Here is a 26,020-nt window from a genome sequence, read left to right as displayed (position 1 = left end):
TTCCTTCCCCAGGGGACCTTCCAATCCAGGGATCAAACCCACATCTCTTGCATTGGAAGACAGTTTCTTTACCACTGAGCCACCAGAGAAGCCCTAAAAGAGTTAGTAAATAACCTAAATTTATGAAAACAGATAGAAAGCCTAAGCCCATCATAGAAGTACTAACAGGGTAAATTAGAGTGATTTCTTAAGTAGAAGAGAATATACTTCTCTACACAAAACAAATGTGAAATTTAATTATAAATAACTTATTTTTTTCTTTTAAATGCTGGTATATATAAATAGATCTTTGTGTTGATTATATTCTCCCAGTGTTTATACACAAGGGACCTTCCCCCCACCTGGAAAAAAGGGATTCAGGAAGGGGTTTTATTGTTGTGTTCTTTTCTTTGTCTTCTGATTAAGCCACCAACATGATGTTCTGGTATGTTCAGGTTGAGCAAGTTCCTTTTGGCAGTTTGTAGCTGAATGACAAAACTTCTCTTCTGTCTTCATGATCCCAAACCATCTTTGTTTGTTATTCTAATGAAAAAACTGTAATAATAGCATTGAATTTGTACCTTGGTATTTTTTCAAAGTTGTGGCAATTTAGAGTCTTCCATATTTCTTTTCTTTTTTTGATAAGATCTCATGGATTTTATCTGCTTTTACTTTTTAAATTAATTTATTTTTTAATTGGAATATAAGTGCTTTACAACATTGCATTAGTTTCTGGTAATACAACAGAAACTGATTCTGATTCACAATGAAGTGAATCAGCTTTATGTATACATATGTCCCCTCCCTCCTGAGTCTCCTTTCCACCCGCCATCCCACCCCTCTAGGTCATCAGAGAGCACTGAACTCAGCTCCCTGTGCTATATAGCAGCTTCCCACTAGCTATCTATATTCACATGGTAGTGCATGCTGGTTTTATACTGAATTATCTACATTGTTGTAGTCATGTGTTTTATGTTAAATTCCCAGGAATTTAGGTACAATAGATTTAATATAAATGCCTTTAATAGAAGTATTTGGGCTTCCCTGGTGGCTCAAACAATAAAGAATCTACCTGAAAAACAGGAGACCCAGGTGGATCCCTGGGTCTGGAAGATCCCTTGGAGAAGGGAATGGCAACCTACTCCAATATTCTTGCCTGGAGAATTCCATGAACAGAGGAGCCTGGAGGGCTACAGTCCATGGGGTCACAGAAAGTCTGACATGACTGAGTGACTAGGCAGGCATGCAATATAAGTATTTAATATAAATACCTTCAAATTTGCTCTCCTAAAAATAATGTCATTCATGTTTATTGGACTATTGCACCATATAGTCTAGAAAAGAGCACAATTAGGGTCATATTTTAGGCATACTATGAAGAAAGTAAGCTTATTTTCAGTTGGCCTAAATGACTTTAGTTTTACATTGTTTATTGGAGAAAAGTATTCCAGGTTGAAATACATCTCAGTTATAATTCAAGAACATTTGCCTTATAATTTTTCTGTTTTCCAGGTTTTTTACATCTATTTTTTTCTTTTACTTAATTTGAATTTCATTTTTAAATACTAGAGAAGCTTTTTTATGATGTTTAAAACTGAAAGTATCAGAGATGTAATAGAAGAATTCTTAGTAGGTCCTTTAAAAGATGATATACCCTCTCATTCAGGAACTGAAAGGAAAGAACCAGTTTAAAGGGTCTAACTGAGAGGACTGTTTACAGAAGGAGAGGCTGGAAAAACCAAGAATAAACGGTGAGATACGCACAGGCTAGCAGTGCTGCGAAGTCATCCCGACCCCTGGGTCTGTAGGGCAGAAGGAGGGGCCACACCGCAGAGCCTGCTGAGACCTAGGACTGTGCAGGGTTGCTGCCTCTTGGGAGCTGCTGCCTGAAGGAATGTGGTCCACCCTCAGAGTCTGTGGGGGACCCTGAGGAAGCCTTAGTGGGTCTACAATAGGGGTAGGCCAGAGAATACAGTGACCCTTGAACACTGTGAGGTTAAGGGGTGCCAACTGCCCTTGCAGTCAAAAATTTACAAATAACTTTGTCTTTCCCCAAACATAACTAGTAATAGTCTCCTGTGAACCAGATGATAACCTAAACAGTCAATTAATGTGTATTTTGTTAAAGTATACGTACTGAGTCTTACAATAAGGTAAGTTAGAGGAAAGAAAATGTTATTAAGAAAACTATAAGGAAGAGAAAATATATTGAAAGTACTGTACTGTATCTACTGATGCCGTGAAGTTCCTGTTGTCTCTTTACAAGATGAATCATCTCTCAATACCTATGTCAGTATTGTCTTAGATGATACTTTCAATGTTATCCTAGCACTGGACATCAAAAAGGAAAAGATAATGTGAAAAATGAATTCATATTTACTAATTGCTTCACAGTAGCCTAGCTGATATACTAATGAATGAATCTTATTCTTTTTAAGAATCTTATAAATATTAGGGCAGACAGTATTACAGTCATATTCATCATACAGTATTGGAAACATTGGTACAGTAAAAAAAAAAAAAAAAGCACTTGGTGATGATAGGCTGATATGCAATATCTCCAATTACGAGAGAGAGGCATGCTGCATGGTCATGTAATTCTTTGAGAGCAGAGTGATAAAATAATAAGAAAAGTAACACATGGTTAGTTTTATGTTAACTGTCACCACCCCCTGTATGCCTGGGTAAAGATAAGTTCTCCACTTCATCTTGCACAAGATAATCTACACACATTTTTTTTATATTGGAAAAATTTGCACATAATTTTCCATCATTCATATAATCCATGTAAATGGACCCAGGAAGTTCAAACCTGCATTGTTCAAGCTGCCTTATCTGGTGACTTGCTGAGCCTGGGGTTTGCTCCGAGGCCATTCTGACCTGGGTATCACTAATCATATGAGTTAAGGCAGGACATGAGATGGGTAATCTTTGGAGATACCCATGAGATGGGTAATCTTTTTTTCCTGTTCCTTTAATTCTCTAATGGTTTATCTACTGAAGGTCAGTATATTTCCTATATCATCTCCAGCTCTTATCAAATTACAGTCCTCAGTAAATGTAAACTGGTAATTAACAAGAACACCACCAATTGTGGGTGTCTACACTTATGAGTCACTCTGCTAATTGTGTACCGCGTCATTTACGTGTTAAAGGTATGACACATAGAGCAATCAATGTGATTTCATTAGAACAAAGCAAACTAAATTATATGCTGTGCCTGTCTTAGAGGAGTTTTGTTATTTTGTGGTGAGAAGAGACCAGAAGTGCGCTTTCAGTTTTGTTCTAACCTTGCTCGTGTACAACACAGTTGTTCATCATAGCGTTACTGGTGACTGCCACAAATGATGGCTGGAGGCGTAGAAGGTATGAACACAGTCAGCTCTAAAGGGTGCGGCCATCCTCAGGTCAGCATCTGGGCCTGTGGACGCCCCTTTTCTTGAAACGCTCACCTGTCTTTGCTTTCATGACTGAACTTATCTCTGAGTTTTTCCTCTCTGACTTAGATTCATCCATCCATTCCCAAAATGTATACCTAGCAAAAGTTTGTTCTTGGAGTGTTTCTTTCTCTGAATATTCTCAGGCTTAGCGATTTCTTCTGACATCATGGCCTCAATGGATAGCTGTATGTGATTGACAGCAGAAGATGTGTGTCTTGCTGTGTCCCAAGTTCATATTTTTCATTTCCAACAACCTGCTTTCATCTCAAATTCAATTGAATATAGGCATACTTCGGACATATTTGTGGCTTTGGTTCCAGCCCACTGCAATAAGGTGAATATCACAGAAAAGCAAGTCACATGAATTTTTCAGTCTGTTGGTGCATGCAAAAGTTATGTTTACAGTATGTTGTAGTTTATTATGTGTGCAATAGCATTATGTCTTAAAAAAAATACACATATCTTAATTTAAAATGTTTTATTGCCAAAACATGCTAGCCATCATCCAAGCCTTCAGTTCAGTCATTCAGTCCTGTCTGATTTTTTGCCACCCCCATGGACTGTGGCACACCAGACTTCCTTGTTCATCACCAACTCCTGAAGCTTGCTCAAACTCATGTCCATTGAGTCAGTGATGCCATCCAACCATCTCATCCTCTCTTGACCCTTCTCCTCTTGCCTTCAGTCTTTCTCGACATTCGTTGGTTGTTTTCCAATGAGTCAGTTCTTCACATCAGCTGGCCAAAGTATTGGGGCTTCAGCATCAGTCCTTCCAGTGAATATTCAGGGCTGATTTCCTTCAGCCAGTTATAATTTTTTGTCAGGTGGAGGATCTTGCCTCCATATTGATAGCTGCTGATGGATCAAGTTGGTGGCTGCTGAAGACTGAGGTGTCTGTGGCAACTTATTACCAATGAAGTTTGCCTCTTTGATTGACTGTTCCTTTCATGAACGATTCCTCTGCGGCCTGCGATGCTGTTTGACAGCATTTTGCCCACAGTGGAACTTCTTTCAACACTGGAGTCAGTCCTCTCAAACCCTGTTGCTGTTTTATCAACTCCCTTTATGTCATATTCAAAATCTTTTGTTGTCATTTCAACAATCTTCACAGCATCTTCACCAGTAGATTCCATCTTAAGAAACCACTTTCTTTGCTCATCCATAAGAAGCAACTCTCTAGCCATTCCAGTTTTATCCTGAGACTGTAACATCTCCATCACATCTCCAGGCTCCACTTCTCATTCTCTTGCTATTTCTACCACATCTGCAGTTACTTCCTCCACTGAAGTCTGGAACCCCTCAATCATCCATGAGGGTCAGAATCAACTTCTTCCAAATTCCTGTTAATTTTGATATTTGGCTTCTTCCCATGAGTCATGAATGTTCCTAATGAAATCTAGAATGGTGAGTCCTTTCCAGAAGGTTTTCAATTGACTTTACCCAGATCCATCAAAGGAATCGCTATCTATGGTAGGCATAGCCTCACAAAATATATTTCTTAAATAATAAGACTTGAACGTCAACATTACTTCTTGATCCATGGGCTGCAGAGTGGATGCTGTGTTAGCAGGTATGAAAACACCATTAATCTCATTGTACATCTCCATCAGAGCTTTTGGGTGACCAGGTGCCTTGTCCATGAGCTTTCATAGTTTGGAAGAAATTTTTTTTTTCTTCCAAAAAAATGCCTCATTGTAACCCACATTCCTTAATTGTGCTATTATAGAGCCTTGGAAATGCTGATTATCCAGAGAACCGCAGAGTCGTGGAACTTGAGATTCATAAGGGACAGATTTCTCTTGCAAGAGAGAAAACTGAGCCCCATAAAGACAGGGTAGAGAGGTGGTTAATGACATGGGCTTTGAAATCAAACAGCCCTGGTGAAATCCAGTTTGGCCATCAACTCTGTGACCTGAGGGGAGATTAGTATCCCCTCTAAGCGTCAGTTTCTTTGTATGTGAAATGAGGGGGTTAAGGCAGGTGACTAAGATCATGTAGCACTCACCACTACCTGGCATGCTCTATTCATTACTACTTTGTTCCCACTGGCATGCAAACTTTAAGAAGTCAGGGCATTTTGACTGTTTGCTCCTGCTGTATCCCCAATGCCTAGAAAAGGCCTGGTGGGCCCACAAATATGTACTGAATGATTCATACAAAGCGCTTAGCAGAGTCTGTAATTCAATGACAGTTGTAGTTGAAAATACTAAAGACAGTCGCAACCCAGAAGGCCAAAATCCAGTATTCCAGGAAACCCTCCGTGGCACTCACAGTTGTTCTGATAATTGTATCACCAAAAAACTTTAGCAATTAATAAGTGTTCTTACGAACCACCATCCTGAAAATGTCTTATCTTTTCAGTGGAGAAAAAAACTTTCATATTTTTTATTACATCTATACTGGTTTAGCTGAAAAGAAGAAATTAGCCCATTATAAACTGCCAGAAGACAAGCCTCCCAGGTAACTCAGCAGCTTGAACTTTTATAAATAATACTTCTACTTTTCACTAAATTTTAGATTCTCACCTATCCTTTGGGATTCCACCCCCCCACCCCCAGATACCTGCAGAATGACCACATCAGAACAATACAGGACATGATGAATAATAGTTTCTATAAATCCCAATATGAATTAATTGAGCAGTGTTTCAAAGTCATCGGTTTTACAATGGAGGTGAGTATGGAAGACGTTTAAACCTTTAAGCGTCTTTTTGTCATCACTTATGGTAAGAGTTAGCATTTATAGAGTGGCCCACATGCCAGACATTGTGCTCAGTGCATTATATGGATAATTTTTTTAATTACTGAAATGACCTTATGAAATAATGATTATGATTTTTATCTCATACTTGAGGAAACTGTGGCCTTGAGATATAATTGAACTTGGTTTTGTTCTTAATCTTTTATTTTATATACATTTACCTCTCCCGCATATATATAAAATTTTATGTAAATACATAAATGTGATCATGTCACACTTTTTTTAGTGCAGTGTTTTCTTCTTACAGCTTTATGAAGATGTTATTCATATACCGTACAAGTCAGCCATTTAAAACTGTACATTTTAATGACTCAATACAGCCACAGAGGTGTGCATCCTTCTCCATAATCACTTTGAGAATATTTTCATGTTCTGAATTTTTACCCGCAAGGAAACCTGCTCGTGATTGGCAGTTCCTCCTCATTCAAACCCCACCTCTGCCTCTGTCACCCTCGATCTGCTTATTCTGTACATTTCACATGACTCGAGCGATGCGTTATGTCCCCCTTTGTGGTCAGCTTTTCTCATTTGACATGATGTCTGCAAGGCCCATCCATGTTGTAGCATGTGTCGGTATTTCCCCACCTTTCGTTGAGGTGTGCTGTTGCATTGTGTTTATATGCCTCATGTTATTTACCCATTCGTGACGTGATGGGCATTTGGGTCAGTGCCATTTTTCAGCTGTAATGGATCATGCTGCTGTGATCATCCATGTCCAAGTTTTTATGTGACATGAGCTTTTGCTTCTCTTTGGTGTCTATCGAGGAATGGAAGAGCCAGGTTACAGAGCAACACTATGTTTAACCTTTTGAGGAACTTACCAGACTATAAGCAGCTGCACTGTTTTTCAATTCAGTAGGTAGGTTCGGACTTCTCTCCATCTTCCCCAGCACTTACTACTATCTGGTTCTAGCCAGTCTCGTGGGTGTGATATGGTATGTGGGCTTGATTTACATTTCCCTAAAGACTTATGGGAGAAGGCAATGGCACCCCACTCCAGTACTCTTGCCTGGAAAATCCCATGGACGGAGGAGTCTGGTAGGCTGCAGTCCATGGGGTCGCTAAGAGTTGGACACGACTGAGCGACTTCACTTTCACTTTTCACTTGCATGCATTGGAGAAGGAAATGGCAACCCAATCCAGTGTTGTTGCCTTGAGAATCCCAGGGACCTGGGGAGCCTGGTGGGCTGCCATCAATGGGGTCGCACAGAGTCGGACACTACTGAAGCAACTTAGCAGCAGCAGCAGCAAAGGCTTATGATGCTGAGGTTCTATTTCATGCACTTGTTGGTCATTTATCATTTATATATCTTCTTTAAAGAGGCATCTGTTCACATTCTTTGCTGATTTTTAATTAAGTTCTTTTTATTATTGAGTTGTAAGAATTATTTATGTTGTAGATACAAGTGTCTTACATGATTTGCACGAATTTTCTCTTTTGTTGTCTTTTATTTTCTTGATGGCACCTTTTGAAGCACATTATTTGTATTATTGATCTTATTAAAAATTTTTTTTATTAATGTATGAATTTGGTTTCTTGTTTTCTTTTTTAATGAGAATGCTTAGTTTCTCTATTCATGTTCCTTACTTGATAATGAAAGCATTTAAGGCTATGACTTTATCCTTGAGTAATAAAGATTTCTTTCTGTGTCCTAGGTTGTATTTTCAAAATTTTTATAACAAAGTATCTTGTTTAATAGGGACTCCTGAAGGCTTTTAGAGAAGCTTTCAGACTCTGCTCTTAGCAGCTTACTTGTAGTTTGCTGTGTTGATTCAGTTCTGTGATAAGAATACTTCACTATAAATGCTAATCAGGCTTTTAGATGAACTCTTGCAGGAAAGTAGTGTGAATTTGTTGGATTTTAATTTCATTTTCACAAATGACACTCCTACAACTTGAAACTGTTCATGTATCTGCTTAAGAAGTTTACTGAAATTTCTTGGGTTATCAAATCTCTACTAAGAGCCTGAGCTAAAAATAATACCTAATTCTTTTCCAAAACTTTGGAAAGTTTTATCAGCAGGATATAAAATGTAGAGATGCTGATGGAAGTGAAACGTGATGAGAATCATTCAAATTATGTGCAGTGATATTATTGAATCTAATTTTGTAGCATGTTTGTCAGGAAGTGCTGACTCCCTTCTAAAATAGAAGGCTGTCAACAGTAGCCTTTCATCCATTTGATACATTTGCTCACCCCCAAATAATTATTTCAGAGCTGTACTTGGGGACTTCCCTGGCCATCCAGTACTTTCCAATGCAAAGGGGTGTGGGTTCCATCCCTCCTTGGGAATCTAAGCTCTTACATGCCTTGAGGCCAAAGAACCAAAAGATAAAACAGAAACAATATTGTAACAAATTAAATAAAGACTTTTAAAATGACCCACATCAAAGAAATCTCAACATAAAAACCCTGCTGTACCTGTTCTTTGCATAGGGCAAAGTTTGCTGCTAAGTGCGTTTTCTCAAATGCGGAGCCTCTTCTGTTGGCAGTTCTGATGACAGATCTTGACTTCTTTTGGAAAGTCTTTAACTCCACCTTGGGTATCCTAGCTGCAGGCCTGAGGGGAAGTATTTTTAAGAACCTTGACCTTAAGGAATGGGGTGTGATCTCTGCCAACTTGATTGAGGTTGGAGAAGGACACATGAATGGCTTTTCTTTTCCTCACTTGAAATTGGGGCCTTCTCTTCAGAAGAGGTTTAGGTAAATCAGGATAATCCTTTTCCATCAGGAAATGTTTCAACTTTTAGGGTTAATTTTTCTGATGTGGCCTTTCTCCATAACCAAGAAGAATTCAGATGTGATGTGGGGGGTGGCGGGGGGGGACTCCCTACCAGGCTGCTTTTACAGCCCCAGAATTTAGAGTCCCCCTTGAGTTCTGAAATACGTTGCTTCTATGTTTCTAGGTGAATGAGCCTGTTGTGGGAAGGAGTGGGTGAGAGCTGTGGGAGCTGTAGGGGACCTGGAAGGCTGTTTTCAGGATCAACCAAGGAGAAATGGCTCCTCTGGAGACCAGAGAAGAATCATTACTGTGACTTTCCCAAAGAGTTTTCAGTTTATGCCAGAAGATTAAGAGCTAAATGGACAAGAGGAAAACATACTGTAGACTTATTGACAAGCTAGAATTGAATGCATCCTTAGGTAAATACTTTACTTACAGGAAACCTTGGGCTGAAGTTGAATAACTTTTTGGTTTGGAAGTAGAGGCTCTAGCTCAGCCATATTTATTTTGGATAATTCATTCTTTCCAAAGATTCATGGACTTTGCCTGGAACTTTGTCCACTCTATAAACTGCAGCACAAATCAGGAAACAGTGGTTCTGTGATCTCTAGGCAGAAAGGAGATGATTGGAGACTTTCCCTCTGTTGATGCATTCAATAGCTTTTAGGCTATGAAATGGAAAAAAGAATTCATTTTTAAGATTTCTGAGGGTTTTTAGGGAAGCTTGCTGACTTTGCTCTTAGCTGTAATGTTTTAAAATGAAAAACTTTCTACAGGTGCGACAGATGCATGTTTCTTAAAGGACCAGTGCATAAATCTCATTCTTCTACTGTACCTTCTCAAAAGAAAGAAAAAGAAGGAGGAGGAGGGGAATAAGCAGAAGTAGCAGCCAAGGTTAACAGAGTGATTACATTGATACGTAAGGACAGGACAGTTTGCTTGATCAATTACAGGCTTTGCTGGAGATTTGGGACAAAAATGATGAGGACAGAATGGAGTTGAACAATTGAGAGAGTACTAAGATTATAGAACTCACTGTGGATATTTCATGTGAAGAGTGGTGTGGTTTGTGCCCTTTTGTAACCATGAGGTCTGGGTAGTGGACATCATATGACACTAAAAACTGTGCTGTCAACCTTACCTGACTACCTTTTGGGAACAATACTAATCTGACCTGAACATTTGGAGTTAGAGATGATCCTGATAAACACATTTCCTAATAAAATAAGCATTTTTATTACTAGTGAAATTAGTGTATTTATAGGTGGTTCAAGGACTTATAGGTGGACAGTCCCTGACTGGGAAGGCATGAATTTCAGCCATTTTCCAAATGACATGTGGCTGCCACCCAGAGATTTCAGACAAGCCATGAGAGACATTCCAGGTGATTCCACATGCCCACCCTGTTCCAGGCTTAGTCCAATTCTTTGTGACCCTATGGACTGTAGCCTGCCAGGCTCCTCTATCCAGGGGATTCTTCAGGTAGGAATACTGAAGTGGGTTGCCATTTCTTCCTCCAAGAGATCTTCCTTACCCAGGGATCTAACCTGCGTCTCTTTTGTTTCCTGAATTGGCAGTCAGGTTCTTTACCACTAGCTCCATCTGGGATGCCCCTCCCCTCTCCCTAACCTCCCCAGAACTGTGCCATCACCCACAGCTTGTAAGTATGGAGACAAGTCAGTTTAAGCAGTAGGGGGTATCCTGGCGCTTAAAGCAGAAGAGGATGCAATGAATAAAGAAAAAAAGCAGTGTCCACTCTTGTCTCCAATCTTTGGTCATAATATGAATGTAGCAAGTGGTCGATGTCCCTTTGGACTGTGGTCTGGCTCTGTTGGTTGCCTGGTTAGGGGAAAACAGAAGAGGTTAACTGGGTCTCAGAGCATCCTCCAGACTGGAAGCATGTTGTCCACCTAGCAAGCAGCTTCTGCCGCCAACCCAAAGCTGGGCTTCTTTGTAGCTCTCTTTCCTGCTTTGCATCATCAGAGGAACTTATCTTTTTACCAGTTCCTTCCCCCAGAGGTTGCTATCTTAGAAGCAGGGTATCAGTTTTAATTGGTTTATTGGTTTGTTTACTTCCAAGTCCGAGTCATTAGAGGCAATGTTTCAGTTGTATTTGCCTCAACTGCTTTCCGTTGCCTGGCAGAGCAGTGTTTAGTCACATTACAAGGATACGAGTCTAGCAGTCAGCGTCTAGTGACAAATATAATTCATTTATGTAAAACTGCAGGTTTCAGCTTAAACATATCAGTGTTTATTGAATATCCAAGCACACAGCTTAGGAGGAATGAAAATATAACATCTGTTTCTGGAGCTGAAGCACAATTACTGCTAAGTATTTTTGAAGATTTTTGGTCCAGTTCAAGGTGACCCTCCTAGAAGGTACTGCTCTCCCACCTAGAAGCAGAGCCTCCAAGAGTTAACAATACAGACTGTCCTGGATGGGACATAGTGGAATTAAACTGAGTGGGTGTTCACTTCCTTTTTATCCCACTCCTGACTTTTTTTTTATGTAATCTCACTGGCTTTTTTGGATGTGTCCTTTGTCCGTAGCTGCTTCAACTTCATCTTGAAAAGAGGCAACTTGCAAAATAAAATTAAATGGCTTGATTTTCATATCCTGTAAGCACAGCTTGCTGCCTTTCACAATTTTGGTGACTCTCCAATAGAGAGAATGTTTCTCTCTCTCTCTCCCTGTTTCCTTCTGTCTCTGTCCTGATCTTTCTCTGATTGGTGTTGACAGCACCCATGGTGTATGTGTCCCTTTAAATATCCCTGGGATTTAGTTTACTTGTGCATTTGTGATTCAGCACACGCCAGGCAAATTGACAGGCGAATCAAAATATTCTCTAAAAATAGCACAAATTAGAAAACTCTAAAACTTTTAAAAACACGTGATTCCCTAAGCCATTTTCTTGCCATAGCTTTAAAATAAATGATTAGCAGTTTTATGAGTCAACTCATTTAGAGGCAATTTTTATCATGTCATGACAGGAATTTTATTTGTCTCCCTTTGCACAGAGTCATATGTCTTTTGTCAAAGATGAGAATGCCTTTTCTCCCCCCTGCTTTAAGTTTCCTTATATTTTTTATGACAGTCTAAAATCATAATATAGTACATTTTCTTTGGATTATCAGTTGTGGGCTTCCAAATGACAAAATAATATTTGTGAAGTAAATTTTAAAATATTTTAAAGCATCACACAAAGTGGTGAATTTCTATGAAACATTTTATTTTTAAAAATTGGTTTTAGTCAGAATGGGAGGGGCATGAAAGTCCCATTTAGTTAGTCATTTCATAATAATTTGAAAATAATAATTTGGTACCTAGTTGTCTTCATTCAACATTATAAAAAGTTACAGTTCTTGAACGTCGCAATTCAGCCAGCATTGATGATTTGAACAGAATGAGAGGACCAGGGAAGCCAGTTGGCTTCTCTTAGTTCGGCATCATCGTCCATGGGATGACCTTGTTATGCTGGAGCCTGTAGATACTTCCCTGGTCTGTCTGCAGCCACAGTCACTGCTTTGCTGTTCTCAAGGTGAGAGGGCTGCTAACCTTTCCATGCTGTATTTCAGCAACTTGGAAGTATATACAGTATACTGGCTGCAATCTTGAACGTTGGAAACATTGAATTTTCTTCTGTGGCAACTGAACACCAGATTGACAAGAGCCACATTTTGAATCATGCAGCTCTGGAGAATTGTGAGTTTTATTATCTTCCATTCAAAACTGAACTCCTAAGAAACATCTGATGACATGGTGAGAGTGTCACATCGGGGCAGTTGTACGTTTATGGAACCCTAAAAAAGAATACTCAGATTCAATTTGCATCAAGTGAAGTTTCCAGAGTCCACTGTTTAAAACAGATCTTCGTATCTACAAATTAGCCAATTACTATAGGAAACATTTCTAAAGACTAGGCTTTCGTGACTATTTTAGGAGCTATTTACATTTCAGTGTAAAAGTACAGAAAACGTAATTAAGATTTAGCAAACTGATCTGAAAAAGAGTTGAAGTTGTTATTGTGTAAATTTGACATCTCTGTCATTTATAAGTAATAAAGATCTGAATATTTATTTTTGTACCGAATGGAGTTTTATACATATTCATCTTGGATTGGTTCATTTTGGAGTCATTTTCTATGCAAGTAAAGTACATCATGGTATTTGCTTCAAATCAACTTATATTGACTGAGTTTAATGAATTATTTCAGTAATTTAAAGTTTCTCACTGATACTGTCCTGTGGCAAACTTTTTTTTTTTAGAATATACCCTATTTTTATTTTTAATACTGGCATATGCCCCACAATTCCAGGTCTGTTAAAGTTTCATTTGTAACCTGGGAAATATGATATAAAATTTAATTTACAGTAAGTCCCCTACATACAAACAAGTTCTGTTCCAAGAGTGCGTTTGTAAGTGCATTCTATTCATAATTCCATCAGAGTTATCTTCAGTTCAGTTCAGTTCAGTTGCTCAGTCGTGTCTGACTCTTTGCGATCCCATGAATTGCAGCACACCAGGCTTCCCTGTCCATCACCAACTCCCAGAGTTCACCCAAACTCATGTCCATCGAGTCGGTGATGCCATCCAGCCATCTCATCCTCTGTCATCCCCTTCTCCTCCTGCCCCCAATCCCTCCCAGCATCAGAGTCTTTTCCAATGAGTCAACTCTTCGCATGAGGTGGCCGAAGTATTGGAGTTCCAGCTTTAGCATCAGTCCTTCCAGTGAACACCCAGGACTGATGTCCTTTAGAAAGGGCTGGTTGGATCTCCTTGCAGTCCAAGGCACTCTCAAGAGTCTTCTCCAACACCACACTTCAAAAGCATCAATTCTTCGGCGCTCAGCTTTCTTCACAGTCCAACTCTCACATTCATACATGACCACTGGAAAAAATCATAGCCTTGACTAGACGGACCTATGTTGACAAAGTAACGTCTCTGCTTTTGAATATGCTATCTAGGTTGGCCATAACTTTCCTTCCAAAGAGTAAGTGTCTTTTAATTTCATGGCTGCAGTCACCATATACTACATAAAAACAAGCAAAAAATAAAACATTTTAAATCTTACAGTATGGTATCTTGAAAAATACAGCCGTACAGTACAGGAGGCATACATGAGTTGGCACTGAGTGAACAGGCAAGTAGAGTTACTGATTGGAGGAGGGAGATGAGCTGGGAGGCGGTAGGGATGAAGGATCATCAGCAATAGGAGACACAGGGCAAGCTGCAATTTCACTTATGCCTGATGTTGATGGCACAGGTTCTGGTTCCTTTCTGGAATCAGATGCAAGCTCCCATCTTTGAAAGCTTGCAACTTGAAAGTTCATATGTAGGGGACTTACTGTATATATATTTTTTCTGATTTATACTTACTTATGAACAGAATGAGATGTTTTAGGGTGATTTCAGAGAGCTGAATGCCAAACCATCCTGGTCTGAACCTGTCCACAGATCTTTATCATCTTCATCCTACTGAGTCTGGAACCAGCTGGGTAATACAGCAGATGTGTCTGAGGTTGGCATGTAATGATGCAACCTGTCTGTCTTTTCCTATATAAAGAAAACTTAATTGGCCTATACAATATTAGGTTATCGGAAGTGGAAGGAGTAACCAGAAAACACCATGATAAAATTCAAACCTCACTGTCTGATCATATTTAGGTGACTTATCAGCACCAACAGAATGAGCTGCAATAAAGCTATGATGTAGATATAGTACATAAATTACCACCAAACTGAACAATGATTTTGATGATTGACAACCTATTTTTATAGAGCGGGAGATAGTCATATGGGTCACAAAGATTAATATTAATATAGTTAAAATTAATTAAACCACTTTCTGAAACAACCACTCATGGGAAACAGAAATTTTACTAATTTACATGAAAATGATTTATAGTTAAAGATACAAGGAATTATCTGCACATGAAGGCTGTGGCTCTGGATGGTTTTACAGGTGCACAGTTTCAATCAGGCACCAGTTTTGTCCTTTCTCTTCCGAAACTCTCTCCCAAATATGGTCTCTTCTTTTTATCTCCATCATCATTATTCTCATCCAAGACATATCACCTCTCACCTAAACTGAATGACCACCCAGTGGTTCATTCCACCTTAATTCTTGAACTTTTACAGGCTGTTCTTCACAGTTCATTCAGAAATCACCTACCACATGTATTCATGGGATCTCTCAGTCTCCCTCTGCCGCTCCTTGCCCCTCTCCTTTTCCCCACCTCCCTCTATCTTCCCACTTGTACTTCTTGATTAGCTTCTCATTTCCTCTGGATGAAGACCATCAAGATGAGAACTTTGCCTTACAAGGTGTTCTACTTAGCAGTGTATCCCCAGGTAAAATGCCTGCCATGCAGTAGATGCTCAATAGATAAACATGTCAAATGAATGAATAATGGGGGAATAGAAACAACTGTACCAGTCTAAGTAGGAGACATTAATCAGAAACAGAGCTAAGTAGAATTACCGGAAAAGGCATTACAAATCACAAGGGAATCAGTGTTGTAGAGACAGGCAACTGCCTGACCATTTGAAAGACGAGGGGTTTGAATCCTTCTCACACACCACATACAAAGGGAATTCCAAATGTATACAATATAAATGCAAATAAGTAAATATATAAGTGTACAGGACAAAATGCATTTATATAATCCTGAGATGAGAAAAGACTTGAAGGACTTTATGTGAGAAGATCACACGTAAGTTTTAAGTAGGTATTTGACTACATAAAAATTAAAAGTTTCACCCTAAAAGCAGGAAAATAAATTGCAATGAGATGAACATGAAGAAAAATACTTGCAATGTATATATCAAAGCATTATTCTCTTTAAACTTATAAATCTGTTAGGACAGATGAATATATCAATGAAAAAAGAGGCAGTTTACAAAGTAAGAACAAGTCACTAATAAAAATATGAAAAGAAGAAAGTATTCAGCTTTTCTAGGAACCAAGCACAAATTGAAAGAAGAAAACATTATTTTTAAAAATAATATAAATACAATATTGTAAAGTTAAAAAATAAAATAAAATTTAAAAAATGATAATCTCTGGAGTCTGTGATCTTGTATTGAAGTTATTTATCTTTCATTTAACTGAAATTGGTTCAGAGTTTTTGAAGAGCAGTAGTGTATCTCAACATTATATATATGTTTTACATATATATATATATATACACACACACACACTCAGAACCAACTGCTAAATTTAGGCAATTTATGTTAAGAAAATAATACAAGACAGGAACACAGATTCATGCCCAAAATATTTATCCTCACATTCTTTACAATTGTGGCCATATGGAAGCAACCTAAGCATCTAACAATTTTAAAATTGATACATTAAGATATATGTCAGAATACTATGCAGCAAAATAAAATGATGCTAGAAAATACTATTCAACAAAATTGGAAATGCTTAAGATATTAAAATGTATGTGCAGAATAGTGGCAATAAACATGCCCAAGAGGAAAGAAACACAGAATGTTTTCTTTGAAGGTAGGGATTAGGCTCAACAATTTTAGCCACGTAGTCAAGAAATATCTTTTCCCAAGTGCTAAAAGTAAATTTAAAATATTCAAAATATTTTAAAAGGAGAACAACTAATTGGAGAAATTAGCCTATCTGTCATGTAATAGTTTGGTTAAGGATGTTTATTATGTTAAAAGTGAGTTTTGTTCACTGAGTTTAAGTATTATTCATTTAAAAGTTCTCTGATATTTAATTATCATTAAGAATTAAATATTCAGGCATTGACATATGTAACTTTAGTTATTGACATATGTAACTGATAAGTAGTATGATAAACATGTATGAATGTTAAAATATTTTATGCTCCCTTGTTTCCATATTGTAAATGTTACTTAAAAGACATTTGTTTGCATATATCCCTTAAGTCTAGGTAACCTTACAATTAATTTCTGTATTTTGAAAATACAAACTTTAACAAACTTTAGTCATTGACATATGTAACTGATAAGTAGTATGATAAACATGTATGAATGTTAAAATATTTTATGCTCCCTTGTTTCCATATTGTAAATGTTACTTAAAAGACATTTGTTTGCATATATCCCTTAAGTCTAGGTAACCTTACAATTAATTTCTGTATTTTGAAAATGTGTCTGTATAATCACATTCAAATGATACAGAAGTTTTCATTGTGTTTTTAAATTATTGAACATAACTTAGTGAAATTATGTTTGGCGTAACCTAAACAAGCACTGGCTTGTGCAGTCGGTTGCTCTGTCAGTCAGTTTGGTTTGGGTCGTGCCATGTTATACGACAGCCTGCAACCAACCAGTGTAGATAAGTGGAGAAAGATAATCAAGAAGAGACATAGAACTCTTATTGAATAGGAGCTTCTTTTTATATTATAAAACACTCACATGCTTATTTCGTGTCATTTAATTAAGACATTTTCATTCTCTGGGGACTGACTTCATTGTCATAAAGTCTTCTAACAACACCTGTTTATTTATTTATTTATTTTTAGCTGCTTCTTTGCTTTGCATTCAAGTAGATGAGCTGCAAGAAGCTCTCACCTCCCACTGTGTGGTCACTAGAGGAGAAACCATCATACGACCCAACACTGTAGAGAAGGCTACTGATGTCAGAGACGCAATGGCTAAAACTTTATATGGACGCTTATTTAGTTGGATAGTCAACCGCATTAATAGCTTACTGAAGCACGAGGCATCACCCAGGTAAAAATCTTCATAGAACATGCTCCCCAAATGTCAAGTGATGTAAATCTGCTTTCTAATTTACTGATTTTTCTATGAGTTCCTTTGAAGATGTTTCTAACTAGTATCATTTAATTATTAAAGTTACATTTCTAGTAGATCTGCTTTATTTCCTAATGATATACCACTTCACTGCACCATGTGACTGTAAAACTTTTAGAACTGCTGGAACAAAAACTGTAGCAATGTGAATAAACATAATAGAAAGTGATTTTTTTAGTGTGACTTCTTACTATCATTTTACATGTTCTTCTAATTAGAAGGTGTACTGTGAAGCTTATATATCATTTTATACTTGCAGAGAATGTCTGTTCAGCAGTTCTTTGTGTTGAGGGGTTGAATTAAAACTTTAAGGCAAAATAAAGCTTTTTTTTTATTTATTATATTATCTTATTTATTTATTTTTTGGCTGCACTGCATGGCATGTGGGGTCTTTGTTGCCCAACCAGAGATTGAACCTGAAACCCCATGCACTGGAAGTGCAGAGTCTTAACCAGTAGACTACCAGGAAAGTCCTGGAAAACTTTCTATTCATATTTTAACCCAGCAAGGGTATGACCTCCAATGAAATTTGGTTCAGAAATGCTCTAGATAAACTGGTAAGTGACAAGGTACAAGCAGTAGTGTTATGTGACCATAACCAATGTAAAATATAAGATAAATCTATGGCCTGTCTATACACCAGGGATTATGCAGAGATATATCTTTACATTTACATCCACAGCTTTATTCTGTAAATCATACAATCTTTAGAAATTGGTATGTGAAGGACAAGATAGATTTCTACCTTAAGGTCATCTCATTCGCAGCTGCTTACTATGCATAAAAGACCATTTTATACACATTTCAGGCCTGCAATTCATTGTTATTTTTCCATTGCAATAAACACCACACCATTCAAACTGTTCAAGCAACTTAAGAACATGGAGTAATAACATTCTTGACTATCTGTCCCTCAAAATCAACGAACAGAGATAACCTTTGTGAAGGAGCAGGGGAAAGAACACATCTGGAATATTGAATTATAAAATAGTATTTAATTGTATTTTAAAGTATTGTATTATAAAATAAATTAATATATATTTATAACTTTCTCCAGGTTACTGTGAGTTCTGTTTTAAAAATGACAAGTGAATAATTCAAAAACAAATAACCATTCTTTAAGTAAAATATTTTTAGCAGGACATTTTAATTGTCCTAAAATGAGAGACAAAATGCTCTTTCACAGAGTTTTTGCTTTTCTGGTATGGCTTTTATTGAACAGAGTCATGATGTATTCTGAGTGCTCGGTAGGTTTTCCATGTGATTCATGACTCACTCAGGGCTGTGATTTTTTTCTTTATAAACCTATAGGGCAAAAAGTTTATTTTGTTTAAGTATTCAAGATAGTATGGAAATAGTTTCTGAAGTACAGGGAAAATATTATACTGTCTACATCTTAAAATGAATGCTAGCTACTTTATGTTCTATGGAGGGAAACTTTTTCAGTTAAGAAAATTTTCACTCTTGTGTTCTAATAATATATAGTTTCTTAGCTAAATCACAAAAGTGACTCAGAGATACCCTGCTTTCAATTACCTCCTAAGAAAGTAAATAAAAGCTCAAAATGATACCTCTTTAATTTTCCAGTGTCAATGGTGATGAACTAAGCATTGGCATTCTGGATATATTTGGCTTTGAAAATTTCAAAAAAAATTCCTTTGAGCAGCTGTGCATTAACATTGCAAATGAACAAATTCAGTTTTATTTCAACCAACACGTGTTCACCTGGGAACAGGTGAGTTGAGATGCTTTGTTATATATAGTATACATGCATGCAGTGTGTGTATTCTGTGGAGAATTGTACTGTGAAGTGGGATCTAAATCATAGATTGAAAGCCTGAAACATTTATTAAAGTCTACAAAAAGATTTCCTTTGCTCCATGCTCCCAGTAAAAACAAAAACAAGCTAAAAAGCTGGTATGCATTTAGTTTGTCTTGATATGTGATGTTGAATGTGCTCCACCAAAAATGGCTGGACTCTTCTCCAAAACTTAGCATATCTGAGCCCTTGCAAACAAAGGAAATTTGGAAATTTAAGTAAGAAGATGTGTCTAGGGATTTCTTTCTGTAGACTGCAAAGCTGAAATTCTGTTTGGAATTTAAATACCCACGTAAAATGCATTAAACTTCAAAATTCCGGTTGCTAAGCAACAGAACACAAGATAATGGATTTTATGTAAACGCCATGAGATGGTAATTTTGTCAGAGTACAATAAGTAATTTGTGATTCAGCTTCAAAAATCAGAGTGTTACTTGAACTGCATTTGGCAAAAATGTAATATTAAAATTATTTAATCAAGCCTAAAAGAAATAGTCATATTTTATATCATTTAGCATGTCATTTTTCCTTTAAGTAATATTATATTGTTGTGTGTTTACTGTTATATGGTTGTGTGTTCAACTTAAAATTGAAGTTTTTGTTTAAATTTGAAATAAACTAGAGGTACATGGATTTTTTTTTAATTAAAAATACTTAGCTTTGTTGCAAATTTACTTTGAAATCACATTTTGAAAAAAGTGGTTGCACAGAAAATGTTTAGATTGTGACATTTCTTGGGGCTGAGTTTCTCCACTGTTTACCTGAAACTGTCTTAACATTGTTAATTGGCTCTACCCCAATACAAAATAAAGGTTTTTTTTTTAATAAAAAGGGCAAGAATTTAAAATTTTGTCTGTATTTGCACAGCTCTCATCCACCCCAGATTCTTGTTTCTCTCACCCTCTCCCTTTCACCGCTTCTCCATGCCTCTCCATTAGTGCCATCCTTTAGCTTAGTTATACAATGAAATCTTTTGAAGTCTTTAGAAACAAAACCTTCTTGAGCCTGCTTATGTCTGTAGCCATGGCCCTCTCTCTTCCCTTCACAATCAAGGTCCATGAAAGCATATTCAACATTCACTGTAATATATTGATTTCTTCCCCACCTGGGTACATTGAGTCCATAGCATCTGACTACCGTGTAGGAATGGCCCTTCTTAATCTCATCAGTCACTAAAATCAGAAACATTTTAGTCTCCACGTTGGTCTTTCTGTATCTTCAACCCTGTTGACAGATTCCTATTTCCCTGCGTTGGGCATCCCTAACACGCTTTCTGTTTCTCTTCCTCTTTGATGATTTCCTTTTTTTACTCTTCCTGCACCAACCCGTGCATCAGTGGTTCTTAACTGTGGCTGCATCTTAGAATCACTTGGGTAAAATTCCAGTGCCCAGATCCTGTCCCAGTCTATTTAAGTCAGATGTCTCGGGATGAGACTGAGCTATCACTAGTATGTTAAAGGTTCCCAGTCTAGTCCAACTGAGTACAGCCAAGGTTGAGAATTACTGCCCTAAATGCTAGCTCCCAAAAAGTTCTATCCTTGATATCTTCTAATATTCACTAGGCAAGAATCTGTTTCCAATACTTCAGCTACTCCCTATGTCCTAGAGATGCTGCAGTCCCCATCTGTAACCCCATGCCTCTTTGATCCTCCTCCTGCAAGGACAACTTCCAGAACTTGATCCAGAATTGAATTCATTTTTCCCTCCCACTTATATTCTTTCTCAGAGAATGGCATCTCTAACCACCAGCTTACTGAAAAAAAAACAGTGAGACTTATATTCTTTTTTAAATATTTATTTGACCGAGCCAAGTCTTAGTTGCTGCAGATCTTCTATTTTAGTTGCGGCATTCAAGAACTTTAGTTGTGATATGCAAACTCTCAGTTGCAACATGTGGGATCTAGTTCCCTGACCAGGGGGTGGAACCCAGGCCCCCTGCACTGGGAGTGTGAAGTCTTAACCACTGAACCTCCAGGGAAGTCCCCATTGAGACTTTTCTTATTCCTTCCTCCTTTATGCTCCAGTAAAAACATGTGACATTTGACAGCACAATATTTGGTTTTTGTTTTTGCTCTCTTTCACTAGGCTGAAAGCTCCTTGAGCAATTATGTATTAATTCTTTTTATATCTTCAGAGCCTGACATAGAGCAAATGCTCAATGAATATTTATTAAATCAATATCATCTTGCTTTAATGATTCACAGTGTTCACAGCATCAATGCTAACCAAAAATTGAAATAAGTAAACTTGTGGCGGCAGGGGGTGATTTGGACTTTTTGATAGGAATCTATTCAGGTTACCTGCTTCATGGGATCTGGTACATCTTCATGCATTTCCTGTCTGCTTAATTAATTAATAATGTGTGTTGGTAGGCTTCTGTTAGTCTTCTCTTTGAGGGATTAAGCTTAGAACCTGGTTTTATTGGAACTAGCCTTTAACCCAGTGTATATCTTTCAACAATTATTTGCTTTTCACTTTTAATAGAATGTTAGTTTATGGTTCACTTTGACTGATAGCCTTGAATTTCATTTATCATCCTAATGCTTTTAATTCTTTTGTGTTTGGGCTTGCACAAATGAAACTCCTGTTACATGACTTTTAAAAAAATATCCTTGAGAGATTTTCAAGACAAAATCAATTCAAAATTGCTCCAGCAAATTAAAAATGCGACTAAAATCCAGGATTATGCAAAGCATTTTGAGGAATTAAGGCCATTCCCAATCCTTTCAAGTGCCATCACGGGGTAAGGACCCCAGAATCCCTACTTCATGATCTTATGGACCAAACACTGGCAGCTGAGTGACCCGGTCAGTGAATTTGTGATCTGGTGGACACAGGAGTAGTCAGGGATTCTGTTGATTTTAACATGTGGGTGCACCTGATTGGGTTTTTTTTTTTTTTTTTCCTTTTCCTTTCATTCTGTCACTTCCCTGTGAAGGCAAAATTTATAACTGAGAAATGCTTACGTAGCTGTGTATTGGTTACCACAGATAAAGAGAGCATTTCTACTAAGGGAGGCAGCTTTTTGTAATAGCCCTCACAGTGAGTCTCCATGGTAATTTGTAGCCAAGATTTTGCTTCTTTGGGGTTTGTTTTTGCTTATTTTCCAATTTTCTTCCATGTGGAAGGGAGCTCAACAGTAGGCAAAGAGTGATAGAAAGCTTGAAGTTCTCTTCAAGTCAGAATCAGACTGGTGTTGTAGTGATGGGTTTTGTTCGTTTAATTGTGCACTGTGGTGTAATCATTGTGGTACAGACAAGAAGAAATGATGTCTGTTTCCTAGAAGTTTACAATTCAAATGAAAGAGAATGAATATCAACCATGGATTAGTCCCCCATGGGCATGAGTTTGGATTGGAATAAATGCCATTGTTCTTTAGACTCAATTCTTGTGTGATGCTCCAAAGCATTGTTCTAGAATCCTGAAGATCCACTCTATTTCCTCATATGCCTATTGATGGGGATAAGCTTTCTGATCCATTAGCACATTTTTCTATTAACCAAACTAGAGTTGGTTTTTAAAGTGAGCTATTAATAGTTGTTTCTCTAAAGGATAGGTTTCTATATATAATATGCATATGTGATTCATATATGTACCCATGGGTTTAAAATTAAAAGTCAGAAGTCATTTTATAAGCAGGAAGCTATTTACAGCACATAATGGAAGCAATAAATGCAATAAGTGACTTATCTCAGAGTGTGATGTGTATGAATTTTATCTCCAGCTGTTCATATTCTAAAGTTTAAAGCTTTTGAGGATTTGGATGTGGGCTCCAACACATAATTGTGGCAACTGCAAAGAACAAAAATTCATTAATTATATAGTATCTACATTTTCCACTTTTTTTAGCATCATAAAGTAAAAAGAATCAATCAGCCGATAAAAAATAGACCCCTTATACGTTTCAAATTGTTTTGCTTGCAAAGTGTGAATTTTTATTTTATATCCGGCTTTTCCCCCTGTCATACCACTTGTGTTTAGTGGTAGTGGCATTTGTGTTCTGTGTGCTCTCCAAGGGATAAAGGCCGTTTTATAGGCATTTTCCTTATCGGCATTGACAGCCTATACACTGAAGAAACCCTTGGTATACAACAAATCTTCCTTTATAAATGATTGGCCAAATTTTCGGCTGCTGTTTGAGATCACACCAGATGTTCCTTAAACTTCTCACCTACTGAGTATGGAACACACGCGCACGCGCGTGCATACACACACACACACACTAGTCACTCAGTCGTGTCCAACTCTTTGCTACCCCATGGACTGTAGCCCGCCAGGCTCCTCTGTCCATGGCATCCTCTCGGGCAAGAATACTGGAGTGGGTTGCCTTTCCTTTCTCCAGGGGATCTTTCCGAGGGATCGAACCCAGGTCTCCTGCATTGCAGGAAGATTCTTTACCGTCTGAGCCACTAGGGAAGCCCTAAGTATGGAAGCTGGTACCTAAATGAGTGGATGCACGTGGCGCATCCCTGAAGCTTCTCCTGGCTGTGAGCAAAATGCCTTTTCCCTCTGGCTCTCGAAGGCTGCTTTCTGGACTCCTGGTCCTTCCCACCCCTCACGCATGATGCACACTGTTTCTCTTCCATCAAGGAAGTGGGTCAGCACCCTGCATCAAGGAAGTGGGTCACGCCCTGTGATGTGGGTATGTGTGGTACTTATTTTGATAATATTTTAAAAATATTTTAATTATGATTAAAAATATTGTTGAATGAGATAGACAGTTAGGAGCATAAATCTGTATACAGCTACTATAGTTTTCTACATGTGAGGGTAGAGCACAATATTGACAAACTGAAAAACATTTTTTGGTGAAGACTGAAACATGACAGTAAAGGATAAATTGTTTAAGGTGAAAGAGATCCTGGTGTATAGAAAATTACATGTCTGAATTCCTAAATCAAATGTCTCCTTATCCTAAACCAGTGCCTGTCAATGGAATATAAATTTGTTAAAGCCTTTATGGCTTTTAAACACTTTTCAAGGATAGGTACCATATACAAAGAGTGACTAGATGAAACTTCAGTTCAGTTCAGTTCAGTCGCTCAGTTGTGTGCGACTCTTTAGGACCCCATGAATCGCAGCACGCCAGACCTCCCTGTCCATCACCAACTCCCGGAGTTCACTCAAACTCACGTCCATTGAGTTGGTGATGCCATCCAGCCATCTCATCCTCTGTCGTCCCCTTCTCCTCCTGCCCCCAATCCCTTCCAGCATCAGAGTCTTTTCCAATGAGTCAACTCTTCACATCAGGTGGCCAAAGTACTGGAGTTTCAGCTTTAGCATCATTCCTTCCAAAGAAATCCCAGGGCTGATCTCCTTTAGAATGGACTGGTTGGATCTCCTTGCAGTCCAGGGGACTCTCAAGAGTCTTCTCCAACACCACACTTCAAAAGTAGCAATTCTTCTGTGCTCAACTTTCTTCACAGTCCAACTCTCACATCCACACATGACCACTGGAAAAACCATAGCATTGACTAGACGGACCTTTGTTGGCAAAGTAATGTCTCTGCTTTTCAATATGTTATCTAGGTTGGTCATAACTTTCCTTCCAAGGAGTAAGCATCTTTTAATTTCATGGCTGCAATCACCATCTGCAGTGATTTTGGAGCCCCAAAAAATAAAGTCTGACTTTGTTTCCACTGTTTCCCTATTTCCCATGAAGTGATGGGACCAGATGCCATGATCTTCGTTTTCTGAATGTTGAGCTTTAAGCCAACTTTTTCACTCTCCTCTTTCACTTTCATCAAGAAGCTTTTTAGTTCCTCTTCACTTTCTGCCATAAGGGTGGTGTCATCTCCATATCTGAGGTTATTGATATTTCTCCCGGCAATCTTGATTCCAGCTTGTGCTTCTTCCAGCCCAGCGTTTCTCATGATGTACTCTGCATAGAAGTTAAATAAGCAGGGTGACAACATACAGCCTTGACGTACTCCTTTTCCTATTTGGAACCAGTCTGTTGTTCCATGTCCAGTTCTAACTGTTGCTTCCTGACTTGCATACAGATTTCTCAAGAGGCAGGTCAGGTGGTCTGGTATTCCCATCTCTTTCAGAACTTTCCACAGTTTATTGTGATCCACATAGTCAAAGGCTTTGGCATAGTCAATAAAGCATAAATTTCAAAATACATTGTACAGCTCTTTTTTCAGAAAAAAAAAAAAAGGAGCCATTCTATGGAACATCATTTAAATCTCCTTTCTACAAAATTCATCATGTGTGTGTTAGTCTCTCAGTTGTGTCTGACTCTTTGCAACCCCATACACTGTAGCCTGGCTCCTCTGTCCATGGAATTTTCAAGGCAGGCATACTGGAGTGGCATGCCATTCCCTTCTCTAGGGGATCTTTTGACCCAGGGATCAAACCCTGGTCTCCTGCATTGCAGGCAGATTCTTTACTGTCCGACCTACCAGGGAAATATATGTAAAATATAATATATATATTTTATTAGGAATTATCCAAAATGTTGCCTCATTAGGTTACTTGTCAAATTCTGAATTAAAG

General features: G+C 37.9%; 1 protein-coding gene across 1 annotated transcript in view; it reads left to right on the top strand.

The window, feature by feature from the left end:
* Positions 1–26,020, top strand: part of MYO3A (myosin IIIA) — a 170,222-nt gene that overhangs the window by 88,741 nt on the left and 55,461 nt on the right. Inside the window, exons 16-20 of the mRNA XM_086331215.1 lie at positions 5,781–5,879; positions 5,978–6,092; positions 12,480–12,606; positions 17,412–17,622; positions 19,291–19,438. Coding sequence (XP_086187341.1) covers positions 5,781–5,879; positions 5,978–6,092; positions 12,480–12,606; positions 17,412–17,622; positions 19,291–19,438 — 700 coding nt within the window. The remainder of the gene's footprint in view (positions 1–5,780; positions 5,880–5,977; positions 6,093–12,479; positions 12,607–17,411; positions 17,623–19,290; positions 19,439–26,020) is intronic.

Source organism: Bos grunniens, chromosome 13 (assembly GCF_055505025.1).
Source record: "Bos grunniens cultivar Pamir isolate PY7600 chromosome 13, Bosgru_T2T1.0, whole genome shotgun sequence".
In the NCBI taxonomy this organism is placed as follows: domain Eukaryota; kingdom Metazoa; phylum Chordata; class Mammalia; order Artiodactyla; family Bovidae; genus Bos; species Bos grunniens.
This window is presented reverse-complemented; position numbering and strand designations above follow the sequence as displayed.